This window comes from Oxyura jamaicensis, chromosome 1, assembly GCF_011077185.1.
Source record: "Oxyura jamaicensis isolate SHBP4307 breed ruddy duck chromosome 1, BPBGC_Ojam_1.0, whole genome shotgun sequence".
NCBI classification, from domain to species: Eukaryota; Metazoa; Chordata; class Aves; order Anseriformes; family Anatidae; genus Oxyura; species Oxyura jamaicensis.
Window position 1 is genome coordinate 181,647,209 of NC_048893.1, and position 18,722 is coordinate 181,665,930.

General features: G+C 37.5%; 1 protein-coding gene across 4 annotated transcripts in view; it reads right to left on the reverse strand.

Annotated features, from left to right (window-relative positions):
• The window catches only part of PDS5B (PDS5 cohesin associated factor B), a 111,751-nt gene that overhangs the window by 25,045 nt on the left and 67,984 nt on the right, over positions 1-18,722 (reverse strand). For all 4 annotated transcript variants that reach the window (XR_004750337.1, XM_035324661.1, XM_035324651.1 and 1 more), the window contains exons 18-23: positions 17,267-17,372; positions 15,479-15,639; positions 14,743-14,866; positions 13,707-13,865; positions 12,437-12,505; positions 7,417-7,553 (exon numbers count right to left, since the gene is read on the reverse strand). Coding sequence is in view for 3 of the 4 variants with exons in the window: in XM_035324661.1 (XP_035180552.1) it covers positions 7,417-7,553; positions 12,437-12,505; positions 13,707-13,865; positions 14,743-14,866; positions 15,479-15,639; positions 17,267-17,372 (756 nt within the window). In the remaining variant the exon portion in view is untranslated. The remainder of the gene's footprint in view (positions 1-7,416; positions 7,554-12,436; positions 12,506-13,706; positions 13,866-14,742; positions 14,867-15,478; positions 15,640-17,266; positions 17,373-18,722) is intronic.

Genomic DNA, 18,722 nt, shown 5'->3' on the forward strand with positions numbered 1-18,722 from the left:
AGTTTTAGTTGTGCACTGGATCAGCACAGTCCAAGCTGACCTTCAGAGACCTCATTAGGCCTGTAAGATACTTCTGTTCAGCATGCTGCTTTTACCTCAGCAGGGGGCTCCTGCTGAAGAGAGAGCCCATTTCTAGTCCCCAGAGTTCCAAACCTTTTCTAGCAAAGATAGATACCACAAAATCCATGCTGCACATCCACACAAATTACTTTTAATTAGATATTTTTATAGGTAAAAAAGTGAACCGTATCTTTAAGACAACAGCAAAAAGGGTGTAGCAAATTAAAAACTTTTTAATATATTCAAAGTACAATTACTTGACTTGCACACCCAAACTGTACTCCCACCTACTAGCAGAACATTTCATCTTTGAATATGAAAAATAGCAAGTGCTTAAAGAGATCTTTCTGTAACCTACAACCATATTTACAAAGGTTATCAGAATATCAAAAGCATCTTCACATGAGCTTTGCAAACTGATATACACTTCATGTGTCCATTTGTAAATTCACTTGGGCTTTTACTCTTCTTAGATATTTCATTTCAGAAAACTCTTTTACTACTGCCTTTCTTCAGATCAAGCAGCAAAAGAAAAAAGATTTCATAAATGCCTCCCTCCCTTAATATTCTCTTCTACTCAGTAGTGGGTACAGCTTCTTCCTTTGACATGCTGGAGCAGGAATCAAATTGTGTTGTTATTTAGAAATAATCATTCATTCAAGCAGGACTAATATTGTTTAATTTCTTAACCATTTGCCTTTTATTCTTAGCAACAGCAAGCACTGCACTCTTAAGTACATTACCATGAAAACTGTATAAGGCATTTAAAGAATAAGATGAAAAGCCACTGTTAAACACAGAGTCCATGATAAAAAATAACTAAACAGCTTAAGTCTTAATTTAGACTAATCAGGCTTTATACATACCTCAGTATTCTGTGGAAACAGCAACTTTTCAAAAACTAAATAGACATTGAGCGACCAGATGACCAGACAAAGGCTGCACTAGTTTTCAAACAGGGCATGAAGATTAACATAGTAATATCTAGTTCTTAAATTTCACTTTAAATTGCAGCTACTGTGGTAAGTGAGCCCAATAAAGATTCAGTGTTTGCACTCCAGTGATAATCGAGCAATAACAACTTACTAGTACAGAGTGAGTGAGCCAAAGAAAGAATGAAATTAAGAACTTTCAGTCTTCCTTAGCTTTGGTAGCAATAGCATTTAATTCTGGAAAGTGAAAAGTTGGCTAAATCTTTGTGCAGTATATGTAACATGGCCTTGTGGCCCAGAAATACCCATGAACATGTGTGCACGCTGAAGGAAGGAGGAAGAGGACAGTGTCAGTTAGGAGTATCATTTAACAATCAAATGTGAGGATCAAATCTATCCTATTTCCTAAGAGGATTATACTAAAAGAAACCCTTAATAAAGGATTTATTTTTGATCTAATTGTCACAGCAAAAAGCTTTCTGATCTGCATTAACCCAACATACACAATGATTAAGGCTGAAATAAAAAATTCAGTCTGACGTAATTACAGTTTTCAATTACTTCTAATAATTTCAAAAATCAATACCACAGACACCCTTGTCCTACTAGAAACTCTCTAAGAGCTAAAAGAGGGACCTGGACATTTATTTTCTGGATTGCTATTACTATTGCTGAAGATAAAATGTTTGAAATGAGAACAAAGGTTCAACCACATGGAAAGATGTTATCAAGTGCAAAATACTTGGTCTTAATTAAGGTGGTGGGCTGCACAAAGATGATCTAAATAAATGTGCCTTAAAAACGTATCTGGTGTATAATCATCTCTCACTTCACAAACTGGTAGTTAAAATTTTTCCTTCTGCTTCACAGAGTGTAAATGCCAGTGTCCATTTTCGTCAGCATGTTCCACAGAACAAAAAGTTTCTTCTAAAAAAGTCTAAATACAATGTTGTGTGTCAGATGGCGTAGCAGATTATCTATAATGTACAACCATCAAGTTCTAAAAGCCAAAGATTTAAGTAAGTTTTCTCTTGGTAAACTTCAGTGTAAAGAAAATACCAACAGTCTTTCAAAAAAATCTTGCTACAGGTGCATACATAACGTCAATATTTTCAGCAACAGCTGGTGTCCTCCAAAGGACGTAAGTTATTTTATACTTAGCATAAATTACGTTAAAATCCTACTACAAATAAGGCATGTAATATCCAACTTGGCTGCTTTAACTAACCAGAAAGAGAAAATTAGTACCATATTGAATTTTAAATTTGTAAAACTGTTTATGGGTTATAAAAATTAAAAATAAAAGACCAGAAAAGGACCTTTGAGATACTGTTTGTTGACCAAATTCAATATTAAAACATTTCCGACACTGGTGAATTTAATCTACATATGCTAACATTTCAAAGAAATTAAAAGCAATTTAACAAAGTCAACAAAAGCTACTACTTCAAAGTAAGAAAGATGAAGAGTAGAGATTTGTTTACTTGTTTTCCAAGTGGGGCTTGCCTTCACCTGACACTCTGCATTGAATTGTGCTCTGAAATTTAACAAATCCCATTCCCTTGCATTGTCACTGGAAAGTACAGCTGCGTAGCTTTAAGAAGGTATGAGGACAGAATCATTTTCATGGTTGATTAAGAAATACTTGCTCCAGAAGTTTTGGTACAAACTTCTAATGATGTGGAACAACAAGATTAGAACTCATAACGCCAAAGCAAATGACAATAAAAATGATTTCAACATGACTCTCAGCTCACAAGAGGTTAAATATCTCCTGAACCCAGCCACTTTCAGTTAATTCAATTATCTTTAGCAAATTACACGTTATTGTTCAAAAGACAAATGCAAGCCACAAACACAAAAACTGACTCTCTACAGAATAGCAGCAGATCCAGCACAGTTTAAAAGACCAGGTTCTGCACTGAGCAGACAATTTTACTCCTTCCAAAGCCTACTCTAAGGAAGGAGTGGCTTCCTATTCTAAGGAAGGTCGCTACTTCTACAGTAGCGACCCAGCACACGCTGCTGTTATGTTCTCAAATGCTGACAAATAAAGGTCTGGAAGTGTCAGCTAGCTATCAGGAAGCTTCATGCAGAACTGATGAGCCTGAAACAGCATCTCCCCTGCTTCAGTTTATGAGAGTGTTTTTTAGTGTAGACACTATAGCTCTCAGAAGTAGACACAATGCAAAACTGTGATCTTTGCATCACAGAACTTCCCAAAGTGCAGCACTGAATAGTTGAGGTTGGAAGGAAACTCCAGAGGTCGGCTAACCCAACACTCCTGCTCAAGTAGGACCTCCTAGAACAAGTTGTCCAGGACCATATCTAGACAGCTTCTGAATATCTCCAAGGAGGACACTCCATCACCTTTTTGGGCAACTTGTGACGGTGCTCAGTCACTTGCACAAGTGAAAAAGTGTTTTCCTGTGTTCAGACCAAACCTCACGGATTTCAGTTCACACCCACTGCTTCTTGTCCTAGCACTGGGCACTACTGAAAAGAGCCTCGCTCCATCTTATTCGCACCCTCCCCTCAGATATTTATATACACCAATGAGATCCCCTGAGCCTTTTCTTCTCCAGGCTGAACAGTCCCAACTCTCTGACTTTCTGCATATGGGAAATATTCCAGCCTCTTCATCATCTTTGTGTCCCTACAGCGGACTATCCAGTAGCTCCATCTCTCTTGTACTGGAGAGCCCAGAACTGAAAGTACCCCAGGTGGGGCCTCAGCAGTGCTGACATAGAGAAGGATGATCTCCGTCAACCTGCTGGCTCCTCTTCACCACAGCCCATGATACTGTCTGCCTTCGTTGCCACCAGGGCACACAGCTGCTTCATGTTCAACTTGGTGTCCTCCAGGATTCCCAGGTCTTCTGTTTTCCAGCTGGGCAGCCTCCTGCATGTACTGGTGTATGGGATTATTCCTCCCCAGGCACAGGACCTTGCAATTTCCCTTGCTGAACTTCATGAAGCTCCTGTCAGCCTGTTTATTCAGCCTGCTGGACATCTTTCTGAACGGCATCACAACCCTGGCACATCAACCACTCCTCCCAGTATTGTGTCATCTGCAGACTTGCTAAAGGTGCACTCTGCTCCATCAACCAGCCCATTAACAAAGTTGTTAAAGAGGACTGGAACCAGTGTTGACCCCTGGGGTACACTGCCAATTACTGGCCTCTGCCTAAGACTTTGTGCCACTAGTCACCACACTCCAGGCTTGGACATTCAGCCAGATTTCAGTCCATCTCACTGTCTACTCATTCAGCCCATGTTTCATCAGTCTGTCTATGAGGATCATAATGAAGACAGTATTGAAAGCCTTCCTAAAGTCAAGGCAGACACTATACACTGCTCTTCTCTCATCTAGCAAGAGGGTCATTTCACCACAGAAGATTATCAAGTTGGCCAAGCATGACTACCCATTGCTGAATCTATGCTAACTACTCCTGATGACTTTCATGTGCCTGGAAATGGTTTCTAGAATTAGTTGCTCCGTTACCTTCTTAAGGACCTTTTTGAAGATTGGAAAAATGCTTTCCTCCAGTCCTCAGGCAGGTCTCCCAGTCACCCATGATAATTCAAAGAAGATAAAGAGTGGCCTCACAATGCCATCAGCTAGCTCTCTCAGCACTCTGGGTGCATCCCAGCAGTGTCCATGTCCAGATTGGTTAAGTATTCCCTGACTGACCCTCTTCCACCAGGAGTAGGTCTTCCTTGCTCCAGACTCCCCTGGTCTCCAGAGCCCAGGATTCCTGAAAGCTGGTCTTGTGAAGACTGAGGCAAAGAAGGCATTCAACACCCCAGCATTTTCCATGTTGTGTGTTACCAGGGCCCCTGCCCTATTCAGTAGCAGGTGTACATCTTCCCTAATCTTCCTTTTGTCAGCTGTGTACAAGCCCTCCTTGTTGTCTTTGACAACCCCCATCAGATTCATATCCAGCTGGGCTTTGATTTTCCTAACTCTGTCTCTGCATGCTCAGACAGCAACTCTATTCCTCCTGGGTTACTTGACCCTCCTTCAACCTTCTGCATGGCTCTTTTCATAACCAAGTTTTGCCAGTTGCTCCTTGTTCATCCACACAAGTCTCCTGGTATCTTTACCTGACCTTCTATTTGTCAGAATACACCTTCTATTTGTCAGAACTCTTGAGCTTAGTGTGAGGTGATCCTGGAATATAAACCAGGTTTCTTGAGCCCCTCTCCACTCCAGGGCCTTGTCTGATAGGATTCTTCCAAGTAGATCACTGAAGAGGCCAAAGTCCACTCTCCTGGAATCCAGCATTGTGATCTTGCTTTTTGCCCTGTTCCCACTTCTCAGTATCCTGAATTCCATCATCTCGTGGTCACTGCAGCCAAGGCTGCCTTCAATCTTCACATCCCTAGCAAGCCTTGTTTTTGAGAACGAGGTCTACTAGAGAACCTCTCCTTGTTGACTCCTCCATCACTCACACCAGGAAGTTGTCACTGATGCTCTCCAGGAATTTCCTGGATTGCTTATGTCCTGCTGTGTTGATTCTCCAGCAGCTATCAGAGAGTTTGAAGTCCCCCCCATGAGAACCAAGGTCTGCAAATGTGAGGTTGTTGCCAGCTGTCTGAGAAGGTCTCATCCACTTCCTCTTCTTAGTCAGATGGCCTACACATACAGACCCTACAAATGTCACCCATACTGGGGTGGCTCTTTAATCCTTACCAAAGGGTCTCAGTTAGCTCAGCATTCATCCCCATGAAGAGCTTCAGGCTCTGGGGTTGGAGGGTGTATTTGCAAGAGCCAGACAAATCCACCAGCAAGCAATTCCAGTTGGGCTAGTTGGTCAGTAAGACAAAGGGTCTTGCAGTGAAATAGAGGATGGATGAGCAGAAGAGGGTTTTCCTTCAACATCAGTTCTTAGAAGCAGTGTCAGGCTATTTATACTTTATTTCACATGGTTGCCTAGGAAGATGATGTTCTCCTGCTTACATTCATTTGTTTGTGCCTGGCTGCACGTACAGGAGCAAGCATCCTCTGCTTCCCCATTTGAGGTTTGCACCGAGGCTTGCTAATGGATGGACTTGGAAACAGGCATAGGGTGCAACCTGTCATCTCCACAGGACCATGAGACAAGGAAATCCCCTGGATCCTGCTATCCACCAGATTCAGGTACCCACAAAAAACCCTGTAAATTATGACAAGAATTGTATTAAAGAATCCTAGCTTGACCCAAACAGTCTCTAACGCAGGACAACCTCACACTTGATTGCAGCTTTTTCTCTCCACTGAAAATATCTCAGCCCTCCAATAATTTGAGTAATGGAGAACTGACCACATCGTTACATACAGCTGCTATCATTTATAGCTTGGAACACAAAAAGAGTGGGAAAAATGTATTTCTAAAACACGCACAGTATTGAATCATCACCCCAAGCGTGAAAATGCACAGGTCCTACAGAACTGATAATGTTGACAAGCTACTGGATAAGCCAACAACAATCTCTGAGCAGTTATGCTAAAAGCTAACATACTGTCAGCTTAGTTCCCTAGTAAATGCCATGAACTGTCTGTCATATTACAGAATTTAAAACTATAAAACTACTATTTATGAGGACTTTTAAAACGTTATGTTGCTACAAAGACAACATACCAGAAACTTCACAGATTTGCAATTTTATACACACATAGGTATTAATTTGCATAAACCGTGTATAACATTTAACTCTGTCCCAAAATTAAAATCTTTTACTCCTACTGGCACAGTCCATGCATGCACTCAATTGTTTCTGTAGACAGAAATTTTCAATGTTCAGAAAATAATAATGACTGACAATTTGTCATTTCCCTTACAGCAGAGGATTAACAAGATACCCAGAAAAAAAAACAAGTTGTCTAACAACCATCTAAAAGGGAAATAATTTATTGAGACTTAATCTTCTTCACACATTTCCATCCTCCTCTCACTTTTAGAGGCCTAGAGGGAATAAGCCTGCCTTCAAGCAGAAGTGCCTTTCGCGCTAGCTATTCCCACCTCATTTCCTGCAATATACTATTATTTACTATTAGAAAGACTGCCTATAGACCTTTAGCACACACAACTCGTACACGAGCAGTGGCAAGCTGCACAAAAAATTAAAACCAATTTTCAGTGGGAAAGAGGAAGTTACTCAATTTATTCTTGCAATATGAGTAACAGCCCTTTGAAGAAAGAGATTAAATGAAGAAGATTTTTAAAAAAAGTTAAAATACAGCTACATCTACAATGTGACAATAAACTAAGACTCAGCAAACTTATGTAGGAATTCAGCCAAGCTTACCATTAGTTCTTACAAAATAAATTATATAAACATTTTAAAACACTAACAGAATAGTTTAAGTACTAGCTTGACTAAAATGCATGTACTGTCCTCCATTGCGTCAGAGAGATCATAACTTTATTGTCTTTACATACCTGATTTTCCCCTGCTCTGTCAAATCTCCATCACTGTGTAATATTGTTGTTAGTAACCTTAGAGTAGAAGTTCCTGATTTACTGTGGTTGTTCTTCATTCCTAGCAACCATCGAACCATCATCTTGATGGCCTGAATCTGAAAGAGATTTTGATATACGAAAGTCAAATCACACCATGTGCCTCACTTTAAAAATAACTTCAATAGTATACATTGCAAAATATTTTACTTATATTTAATATAATCATAAATACGATTTATTCAGTATATTAAATGTATGATTATAAAAACAAGTATGTTGTAAAATTATAAGAATCTAAAAAATCTAGATCAGTTTAATCGCACAGTATTTTCTCGAGTGCTTTTTACTAACATAAGCTTGCCAAGGCTGCAAAACATCATTTAAAGTACTGTGTACACTAATGAAAGATAACTAGACAGATAAAAAGACAGCAACTTTTCACTGAAAATCTTACGCATCTATTACAGCAAACAGAAGTCACACAACATTTAATTAAAGTTTGAACAGTTCCTTCCACTAAGCAATCACATATTCTGTCCTGTGACAACACTGTCTTAGTTGACCTTACATCTGTTAAACATTGTGGAATAGGCAAAACAATTTATACTTATACTGGATCAAAGTGTGAAACAGATTTCCATCCTCATATAATTCCTATGCTTAAATAACCCCTATAAAATCTTTATATATGTAATATTTGAGGGTATAAAATTATTTAAGAAACAAATTAAAAACCATTTCACAGACATTTCAACCAGTGGAGTATCAACCTCTATTAAGAAAACTAACTGGTCCTAGAAAAAAGTATTTCTGTAACAATTATTAAAAGAAAAGCCTCTAAGACCGTTACTGATGATAACTTGTCCTTTGCCAATGGAAACATCAGGCCTTTCAAGGCAAGCTTCTAAAAAAATATGCAGAATCCAGCAGCTATCACAAAACACTGAATAATTTCACGTTTCATTAGTTAAAGTCAAGCATGAATTTGAAGATTAAATTGGTTTTAGTATCTGAATCCCTCTGTTATTTTTTCTTCAGAGCAGAGACAATAAAGAAAGCAGAGAGAAAAATACTCTCTTACAGTAAAATTAAAATGTTCATTTGAACCAAATAAACACCGTGGGGAAATAAAATAAAAACCAAAGGTGAGAACTCAAAAGTTCTGGAAAAACTAAGATGAATGTAGAAAATAATACAAAGCTAGCACTGGAAGAAACCTACTGTGTGCTGAATCCAGTTACTCTGTTTTAATAGAAATGTGTTTCTACACAGTAACTGAGAATTTTGTCCTTAATGGAAAAGGCAGTTCCATCAACTTCATATAGACCATTCACGATATTACTGAACAAATTTCCATCATACAGTTGATTTCCTCCATATAACAAACTGATCATAACGGGTCCTTCATATCTCTATATTCTGTGATCGCTATCTTTATGAGTTTATTTTTAGCACTGCAGCCCATCTACTCCACCAACAACCAACCATATTGGCTAACACCAGCAGGAGGCAGGCTGTCAAGAACTGAAAGCACAAATGGAGTTTGTGGAACCGAAATGAAATTCATTCTTGCCCTAACATTCAGTTGGTCTTCCACTGAAACAGTTGGTATGTATCCATTAGGTGATGATGATAATCATAATAACAGCAGCAGCAGTTGTTTTGACAGTTTATCAATTCAATTTCTTCATTTCATAACCAGTACCTATATCATCACCCCTTCCCATTTGTTGCGAGGATAGAAACAACTCTATTTGGTCTTCAGGTAGGTGGTGCATATGAATCTTCACTCCCAGAACTGCCTAACTGCATTAACCACAAACTACTGTCCATATAAATTCAGCCAGGGAAGAGCCAAATGCTATCTTGTGCCCCTACATCTCTGGTCAACTCCTGACCAATTTTACTTTTAACCTTTGTTTCTCTCTCCACAACCTCCACAACCTCCCCAACCCCTTTCCCCCAATTTTATTGTCTGAGTATACTCTAGGCCTCCTACCACATACGAAGTCCTAATCCCAGGTCCTTCAGAATCTTCCTTCACCCCCACTCTGTTCCCTGCTTCTCTGCTGGTGTTAACGGCATCTCAGTGAGATTACAGAAACCCTTCAGAGTTAAATATTCTTGTGAAATCAGTCTAGGACATGAAAACCCCCTGTCACTGCTTCTGGCTACCGGAAGACTTAAACAAACATAAGTTTGCACCACCCTCATGTTTTAAATTTGATCTTTGCAGCCAAACAGGATAACTAAAGGATAATTCAGATCAGAAGAAGTGTCAGGTCACGTCCAGCCCAATCTCCTGCTCAAATGAAGGTCTGCTATGAAGTCAGACCACGTTGGTCTCAGTTTTATCCAGTTGGGTGTTGAAATCCTCCAAGGACGGAGATTGCACTGCCTCCTGACAACACGTTACGCTGCCTGACTCTTTTCAATTTGTGTTGCATGAGCCTAGAATTCTCCTCTGAGATTAAAAATGAAACTTTAGATTACATACAACATGAAAACACCAAGGAAGTCAAAATACTACATGGGTCAGAACCATATCAAAAGTCACAAATGGCTCCCTTGTAATAGATTTAGCAGCACAACATGAACTAGGTATATTCCAAGCTCAAGAAAAAATTATCACTTTTTTTCCTGAGATGGTGAATGTAATGTGACAGATCCTTGACTTGTCACATGAGAAAACCGGAATTGATAATATAACAAGCCTATACATAAGCCATCAGCAGTGAATAAGTATCAATTTTTAAAGATGAAAATTAGCAATAAAAAATATCAACAATAGATTTTAGCCCTTTTCTCTGATCTAGGTTACTGTTAATTCTCCACTGTAAGAATAAAATGGGTTGCCATCCCATGAAGCAAGCCTAGAAAATAATCCAAGAAACACTGTCTCCCTTCCACATCAATATCACAACAACAAAATTCTACCTCTCAAGTATCCAGAGCCACAAATGCCACAGGAATATCAACAGAACTTCAAGGTTTGTACAGTAATGAAAAATGAAGCAGTACCTACCTTAAAGCACAGCTAGAGAAATAGGATTAGAAATCTAATACTGCAGTGTATATAGAAAGAAACAAGGAACACTACTGCTACTACTTAAGCCTCAATCTAGCTGCAAGGTTTATTGAAATATTCAGTACTGATCACTGTCAAGAGAGATTACTGCTTGAGAGCAGAAATTCTGGTGCTGGGCATAAGAATTCAAGTCTAATAATTAATAGTGCAATGAAACAGTCATCTACAGACCTCATTTCACTTAAGGTTTAGCATCCAAAAGCCTAACCGCCATCTAGCAGTCTGTCTGCTATGGTGGACAGCACCTCCCGGCCTAAACGAGGATAAAATTTTTCGGTTCATCTTTCCTTCCCCCTTTCACAATTAAACTTGCTAGCTTTAAGATACCCATTAGCTCTATTATACAGTCATGTTACAAAAGAAGAAAAAGGCTTTTAAAACCAGAGTAAAGAATGCTGTCAGAGAAATCCATTCATAAACTAATGGCACGGCCTGCAGTGCTCAGTAAATATAGGCTTCACAATGGTAATAAATGCTAATTAAATTTGCAGATCAATTTTCAGAGTAACCTATTTTCACTTGCCAATAAATACTTCTTACAACTTTCAAGCCTGGCTTCAACTCCAAGATGCCTTAACATTTTCTATAAGCCAATTTCACTTCCAAATAGCCAAGCTGTATGAAAGGTTTTATCAACATAAAACAAGTTTTAAAGAGACATTACACATCTTCACAATTTAAAAAATAATAATAAAATTATTCTTTACTATTACAAGTTACACACAAGTGAAATCATAAACTAGCAGCTCATGAAATGAAGAAAGCCAAGCTTTTTTTTAAACAGACTTTGGAGTGTATCATGCTACTCTGGCCTAAGGTAGGAAAAATACCTTTGCTGTAATTGAACACATAGAAAGCTAACAAATCAGCTCCAAACATAACTGAACATTTTCGATAATGAGTTCTGTAACAAGCTGGAAATCAAAGAACTTACAAAACCAGCAGACCAGGAGGTCTCATGCTACAAATAATTTAATAACTTCAAGAGAGAAGGCAAACAACTTCTTAACATCATCAGAGCAACTTCATTCAAAAGGCACTGGAAATGAAATAACTGCTCTAATTAACTCAAAAACAGCATGGCACAAAGTACATGCATCTTTCTAATTACAAAATAAAATGTTGAAATATAATCTCTCTATATATTAATCAAAGACAAATAGACATAGGATGTATTTTCCACAGCATAAGTCTATCTCTGAGTGCAAAATGAAAGAATATCTACCAGCAAGCACAAAAATTATAAACTTAATAATACAAAAATTACAAACTTGATATAACAAAAAACTTGATAATAAGATTAATTAAAATAATTAATAAGCTTGAGAAAAAACAAGCTTCAGATGACATTAAGCATGAAAAAATTGAAATATTTTATTTAAATTTTCTCTATTCACATTACTCTTCTCTGCATACAATGTAACACATGTATTCATTTACAAAAAAATGAAATCCAAGAACAACTTTTTCCATACTCCAAAACACTAAAAGTTTCCTGAAATGTCCTAAAAATTCCAAAGAAAAGGGAAGACATTAACAATGTCCCTATGACATTTAATTCCTGCTAAACAGGAAAAAAAAACTTCAATTGTGACTACAGCTAGAATACTTAGGTGTTGCACACAAAACCTCTAACTAAAAAAAAAGTAAAATAAAAATTAAATATGGAGTATATGAAATGCATTTATTTTATAAAAGTAAAAGTAGATGCTCCCAAAACCAAATTATTTTTTCTGTCAATCAAAAAATGTGTATTCTTATAGAGCTGTTAATTTTAAAATAGCTAATCCTTTTTACTTTTAGTAAAGTGACAAGGAAACAGAACTGACAGCTCGAGGAATCCAGACATTTAATTTTCTTTATTACCTTTTACACTCACAATTGTAGGAAAATATATTAGGTGCTACTTACTTTGACAAGCGTTTCAGGAGACACTTCTTCATCTGGGACCCAAAGTTTTGTTGTCTTTTTTCCTGGAAGCTAAAGCAAATTTTACATTTTGTTACACTACTGTTACTCTTCAGTGAAACCTGCTGTAATCTCCTTTTTCCTGTTTGCTTCTGAAAACAATACAGCAGCACTCACTGGTTAGCTTTATGCCTTGTGTATTTTATTGAAGTGATCTTTATAGAAATGAGATACTGTTCTTACCTCACTACTCAAGTAACAGTAAATTTATCACTAGCACAAGGATTGTCATTATTACATTCTAAAGCAGTCGTTTCCATATAATAGACATTTCTTTGAAAACAACTGTTATTTTCAGTATCTGGTATATTTGAACATCACATGCATAGTTTTAGACTGTAAATCTCTCCCTAAATATGGCTGACAACACAATTTTTTCATTTTTAATCACTATCAATACAGAAGTCTCATCCAAATTAACAGTCTTCCATTTAAACAATGTACTTTAATTTCAAATGCATCGTATTGTGCAGTGGTTTAATCTTGGCTGACTGCCAGGTGCCCACCCAGCTGCTCTCTCACTTCCTCTCCTCAGCAAAATCGGAGGAGAAAATGTGATGAAACAGCTCATGGGTTGAGACAGGGATGGGGAGATCACTCACCAATTACTGTCATGGGCAAAACAAATTTGACTTGAGGAAGATTAACTGAATTTGCTGCCAGCTAAAATCAGAGGAGAGCACTGAGAACTAAAGGCAAGCTAAAAACACCTTTCTCCTAACCCCCCTTTTTCCCAGGCTCAACTTCAATCTCAATTCTTCTCCCTCCTTGCTCCCACCCCAACTGAGCAGTGCAGGGAGAAAGGGAATGGGGGCTGCAGTCGATTCATAAAGCTTCATGTCTGCCACTCCTCCCAGGAAGCTTGTCACATTAACCCAACATGCATACTCCTAAAAAAAATAAATAAATCACAACTTGCTCTCTTAAGACAAGAGACTGAGCAAAGTCAATAACAATACTACTTTCAACGAAAGACAAGAATGACTGATCAAATGCTGTGCTATACAGCTTAGCATTTCAGTAAGGACTACCAAACCAGTACTTCTACCTTTCCTGTACTGTGGGTTTTCAACTGGGTCACACAGTGTACGCAGAAAGGAGAAGGAGAAGCATAAAAAAGTAGAACCAGCAAAACCAAATATTCTTACAAGTACTTGATGAATCCTACTACAGGAGAAGGGGAATCTTTGAGCAAGATTTTAAAAATACTTACCCTATCATTCATTAGCAAATCTTTAACAATAAAAGTGGCAACCAAAGATTTCAAAGGAGCAGCAAATTGATCAGGTGCTAGCATGGCTATATGGCCAATAGTAACCAACGGTGTAATGAGATGCTCAAAATTGCTTGGATCCAGACTTTTATGCAGTGGCTAGAAAAAAGGCAACAAATTCAAATATTAATCATTTAATCTGTGTCTTATTTGGGTCAGGGGTTGGGGAAGCGGGGGAGATGCATTTCTATTTCAGAAATATAACTTTTAAAGAACTATTGATTGTTTAAACACACCTTCACCAACCCTACAACAGGTCTCCTACAAATTGAAAGAAAAATCAAGAAGAAAGAGACAAAACGTTAATCATATCTGGGTAGTTCAAAAAAAAAAAGCGGTAGCTCAAGAAGGACCATCTGGGAAACAATGGATTAAAAACATAATTTCCCGTTGAAGACGTGGGTATACTATATCTCAAGATGGCAATTTCATTAGTGGACTGATTCACCCTTCAAGATAAAAGACTGACGGGCCCTAATTAGAAAGAACATTTGCAATTATAACTATGAAATCTGTAAGCATCTGAATATTTTGGGCCAGTCGCAATGGAGCTGAGGAATGGTGTATTGGTCTTTCCAAGAACTGTTAATAGGTTTAGCAGACTGTCCAGTACTTTGTTTTACTCTATAGTTTATTAAAATACATAACCTTAAATGTGATCATAGAATGGCTTGGGTTGGAAGGGGCCTCTAAAGATCATCTAGTTCCAATCCCCCTGCCATGAGCGGGGTACCTTCCCCTAGGTTAAGTTGATCCCATCCATCTCACTTCCAGAGAGGGGGTATCCACAACTCCTCTGAGCAATCTCTTCCAGGATCATGGGACATTAAAAAACATCTTCTACTACCATTTTTACTACCATCTCTTCTTTAGTTCAACACAACTAACCGCCATACAAATCACCCTTGTAATCCTCAATTTACACATGCACTATAAAAGATTAATAAAAAAAACCACCTAAATATTTTCATTTTACCTCAAATATCTGTGCAAACTGTGTTTCTTTGCTGGAAAATATTGCATGGATGCAGTGAATAGCATACTTGGCTTGACGAGGAGGTCCTTTTTTAGCTTTATGATGCAACACTGGAAGCAAAGCACTTGAAAAAAAGGAAAAGATAAGCACCATTTGAAAAACTGGAAACTTTCCAAAATACCAAACTAACAAAGAATAACTATTTACATATATAGAAAACAACACCTCTGAAAATGTTAATAATTCTAGTGGTTATGGCAATATTTTCAAAGAAAAAAAAATAGTTATTGATGTGGCTTGCAAGCAAAAAAAATACAGCAGTTTTCATTGATATAATCTCATGTGGCAAAACAAACCTCTTACATGCATAAGCTACTAAAATGCTCCTTTCAAAATATTCTTGTCTACATATCCGTACTCCCTGGATATTAAATTGCAAAGAACATTTTTACATTGCTACATACTTAATTTTAAATGAAAGTGAATCTGAAAGGCAGTTATCCAAATTATAGCAGTATCAGGGACATATCAGCTAATACTTCTTTGCATACATTTCACTTCTATTCTTCAAAAAGTTACTGCATTTTAAAGTCATGCAAATCTCTTTCCTGTTTTATCTGAAGTGATACTTTCTTCCAGAAGAATGTAGTTTAACACTATACCCTGCCAAAGCAAGAATGAGATTCAAAAATCCCTTATGATGAAAACACTACTCAGAATAAAATATACAACTTACGATCTTATATGAGGAAAGTCTTCTTCAATTTTGCCTCCTGTGTTTTTGAAAATTTGTAATGCAGCTTCTGCCACTTTTTCATCATCCATTTTCAAGCAAGCCAAGAGAGATTCAAAAGTTTCAGCTGAATGAAATGAGATAGGGTGTGTAAATGAGAGTACCTGCCAAAAGAAAAAAAAAAAGCCATGTTAAAATTTTGTAAAGGTCCGCGTAGATAGAACACTCCTTCAGAAGTCATTTTTTCCTGTCATCTTGGAATATTTGTAAAACACTGTCTGTTTTTATCACATGAACCATGTTTCTTTCTTTTATTTTTTTTTTAAAGCATCTCTTAACCTTCTCTGTCTTTATACATCGCCTCATCTGTTTTACCCAATTCTGCAGTCTCAATTTCTTCTCCTGTTACTGTAAGCACACACTTCTTCGTGGGTACATCTACATTAGCAAGTACAGGGTTACAGCAGAAGCAGGTTCTAAGAGAAACATAGTGGTGGTTATCTTGTAATTTTGTTTCTCCAAAAAGAATGGAGCTTGTGTGCTCCCAGACTTCTTAGATCATGCAACTGTTTTCCTTGCTAAGTGGAACAACTGATAGGTGCTCTGCAGTGAGCAATGTACCAATACAGTGAGCGACGACATACTCAGTACAGTCTCCAGACCCTCTTTCTACCAGAGCTGACTAGATCTTGTACCTCTCCTTCAGATTCTTGGATTCTGTTGACTCTGTCTTCAGCTATGACAATCCTCCCATGTTGAAACAAAAGCCTCATTTGTTCCTCTCTGAAACTTTGCCTTTCCTTCATTTTAAAGTGCTTGTTGATTATTAGCCTCTTTCCATATGATGGATTACAGCCCAGAAAGCCACCAGTATCCTGGGCTGCATCAAAAGCAGCATGGCCAGCAGAGTGAGGGAGGTGATTCTCCCCCTCTGCTCTGCTCTCGTGAGACCCCACCTGGAGCACTGTGTTCAGCTCTAGGGCCCCCAATATCAGAAGTACATGGAAGCTATCAGACTCTTAGTTGATCTAAGATGTTCTGAATACTTCAGTATAAGAGTCTTGTAGATTTTGAGGCCTCTGAAATCAACCCGCAGTTGGACTGCTCCCAAAATAACCTCAGTTATATGATGGTACTATGACATAAGTACCTTTCCTAGCAAATACGAGATGAACTTACACTACAGTCTCTCTCAAATACATTAGCTTTAAAAGTACTAAGTGAAAGTGAAAGACCTATACAGCTGCATTTAGTTTCATGCTTTCAACAGCATTTGCACGTAACATAACGATCAGCCTTTTTCCTCCTAGGAAAAAGGGAGGGCAGAGTAAGAAATTCTGTATAATGTCCCCAGAAACACATCTTGATAGGGTTTGCTATGTTAACTGAGTCAAGAAAGATTACAGACAGTAGTTATAGATAAGGCCCCAATTTACGTGGAACTCAGGAGAACCACCGTATCACACAGATACACAAGTACGGTGTAGTTTTAGAAGTAGTATCAGCTGTATTCACAAACCACTGAACTCACACACTAGTACTTAAAACTCAGCTGTTGATGTCACACATATAGCTACTTTTAACTTGTAGAAAAACTTCTAAATGATTTCTAAAATAACCTTTATATGTCACAGAAGATGTGCATAGACAATCATAATCAAACCAGTATTCTTCCAGATACCCAGCAAAATGCTTATGACTGAAGATATTGAGTGCTAATTGCAAATTTATTTTAACAAAGTTACTTTAGAAAGTTTTTACTTGCTTACTGACCACCAAGAGTACACTTGCCTTAAGCAATTCAAGACCTGCTCTGATTGCCTGGTCAGTAGGTACCCCCTCATCTTCATCATCAGCTGTTCCATCTATAGATTTGTTTACTTGCTTGATAAGGGCACTGAAGAGGAAGACAAAAACACAGCCTTGTGTTTACTGCAATACACATACAACATAAGCCTATTATAAAATAAATGCAATTCAACTACATAACAATATGATAGTCCTCATCTCCCATTAAGCATTAAGTTAAAAAACATTTAACCATCATGAATTAAGCAGTTACACATTACTCTAGAAGGATGACCAAAGAAAGAAAATAATTTGAGCACTATAAGTAACAAATTCAAATACGAATTGTGATTAGGGTACTAGATCCTGTGGATTCTTAGTAACTGTGAGAAAATAACCATTAATAATCCTTAGTCTAACAGCAATAAATAAAATAACCATTAAACATCTGTGCTGGAAGTTGATGAGAAATTTAAGAGATTTATCTCCTGCATATTTCACCTTGATAGGACTGCTTACTTGTTGATAGGACTTGTTTTTTTTCTTACACTGTACCCTAGGATGGGAAATGGTGATTATCCAAATGATCTTGTTAGTAAGTGCTGTAGGCAACTTCCCTGTCAAGGACTGAACAATATTCAGAATATACCTTCAGTAAATTATGTAAGGCATATTTACAATCAGTGGGAGCAAACAAAGAGACACCTACTCAGACTTTCCATTTTTTTCCTACTCCTAATTGGACAAAAATAACTATCTATAGCAAAACAAAACAGTCTGACAGTCTCAAAAATGAAGACGACATTTAATGATAATTTACAGAGATGGAATATGACCAATTCTGTGAAAAAAAAAATAAAATGAAAATATCTACTTTTTGCTTTATTTTTTTCCCCATGTTTATAGGAGTCAGTCAATGGTGAAATGTATTAAAACTTTGCAACAAAATTGAATATTACTTTAAATGCACATTTTATATTGCTTCTGTGATTTTTTTAAATGCACTTTCAAATTTGAAAAAAGTCTAGCTCTGCATTATACTTAATCCAAGATCAAAAAAATTTATGTTAAGAATTTCTCTGAAACAGATTTTTAAATGACGTCTCAATGGCTCCATTACATTGCATGTGTGACAGGCAGGAACTGAAAAGCTCAAGTTCTTAAAAGCCATGGACAGAAATTCCTTTTAATGTAAGTCAGTCACTCACAAATCAAACTTTTCTCATCAACAACAGATCCATTTTTACTGACAGTTTGTTCCAGCTGTGCTGAATGACAAATCAATTGTTTGTGCAGCTACACTCCGAATGAGGAGAAAGAAACCCCTAAGCTAGGAGAAACAGAAGGAAATACTGCAGGTCACTAGGCCTTAAAAACTCCCCTCCTGCTGTCAGTCCGTTGCTGCTTGTGCTTAAAGAAAAAATTAGAAACCCTGATTTCAAACTCTGATCTACAGTCA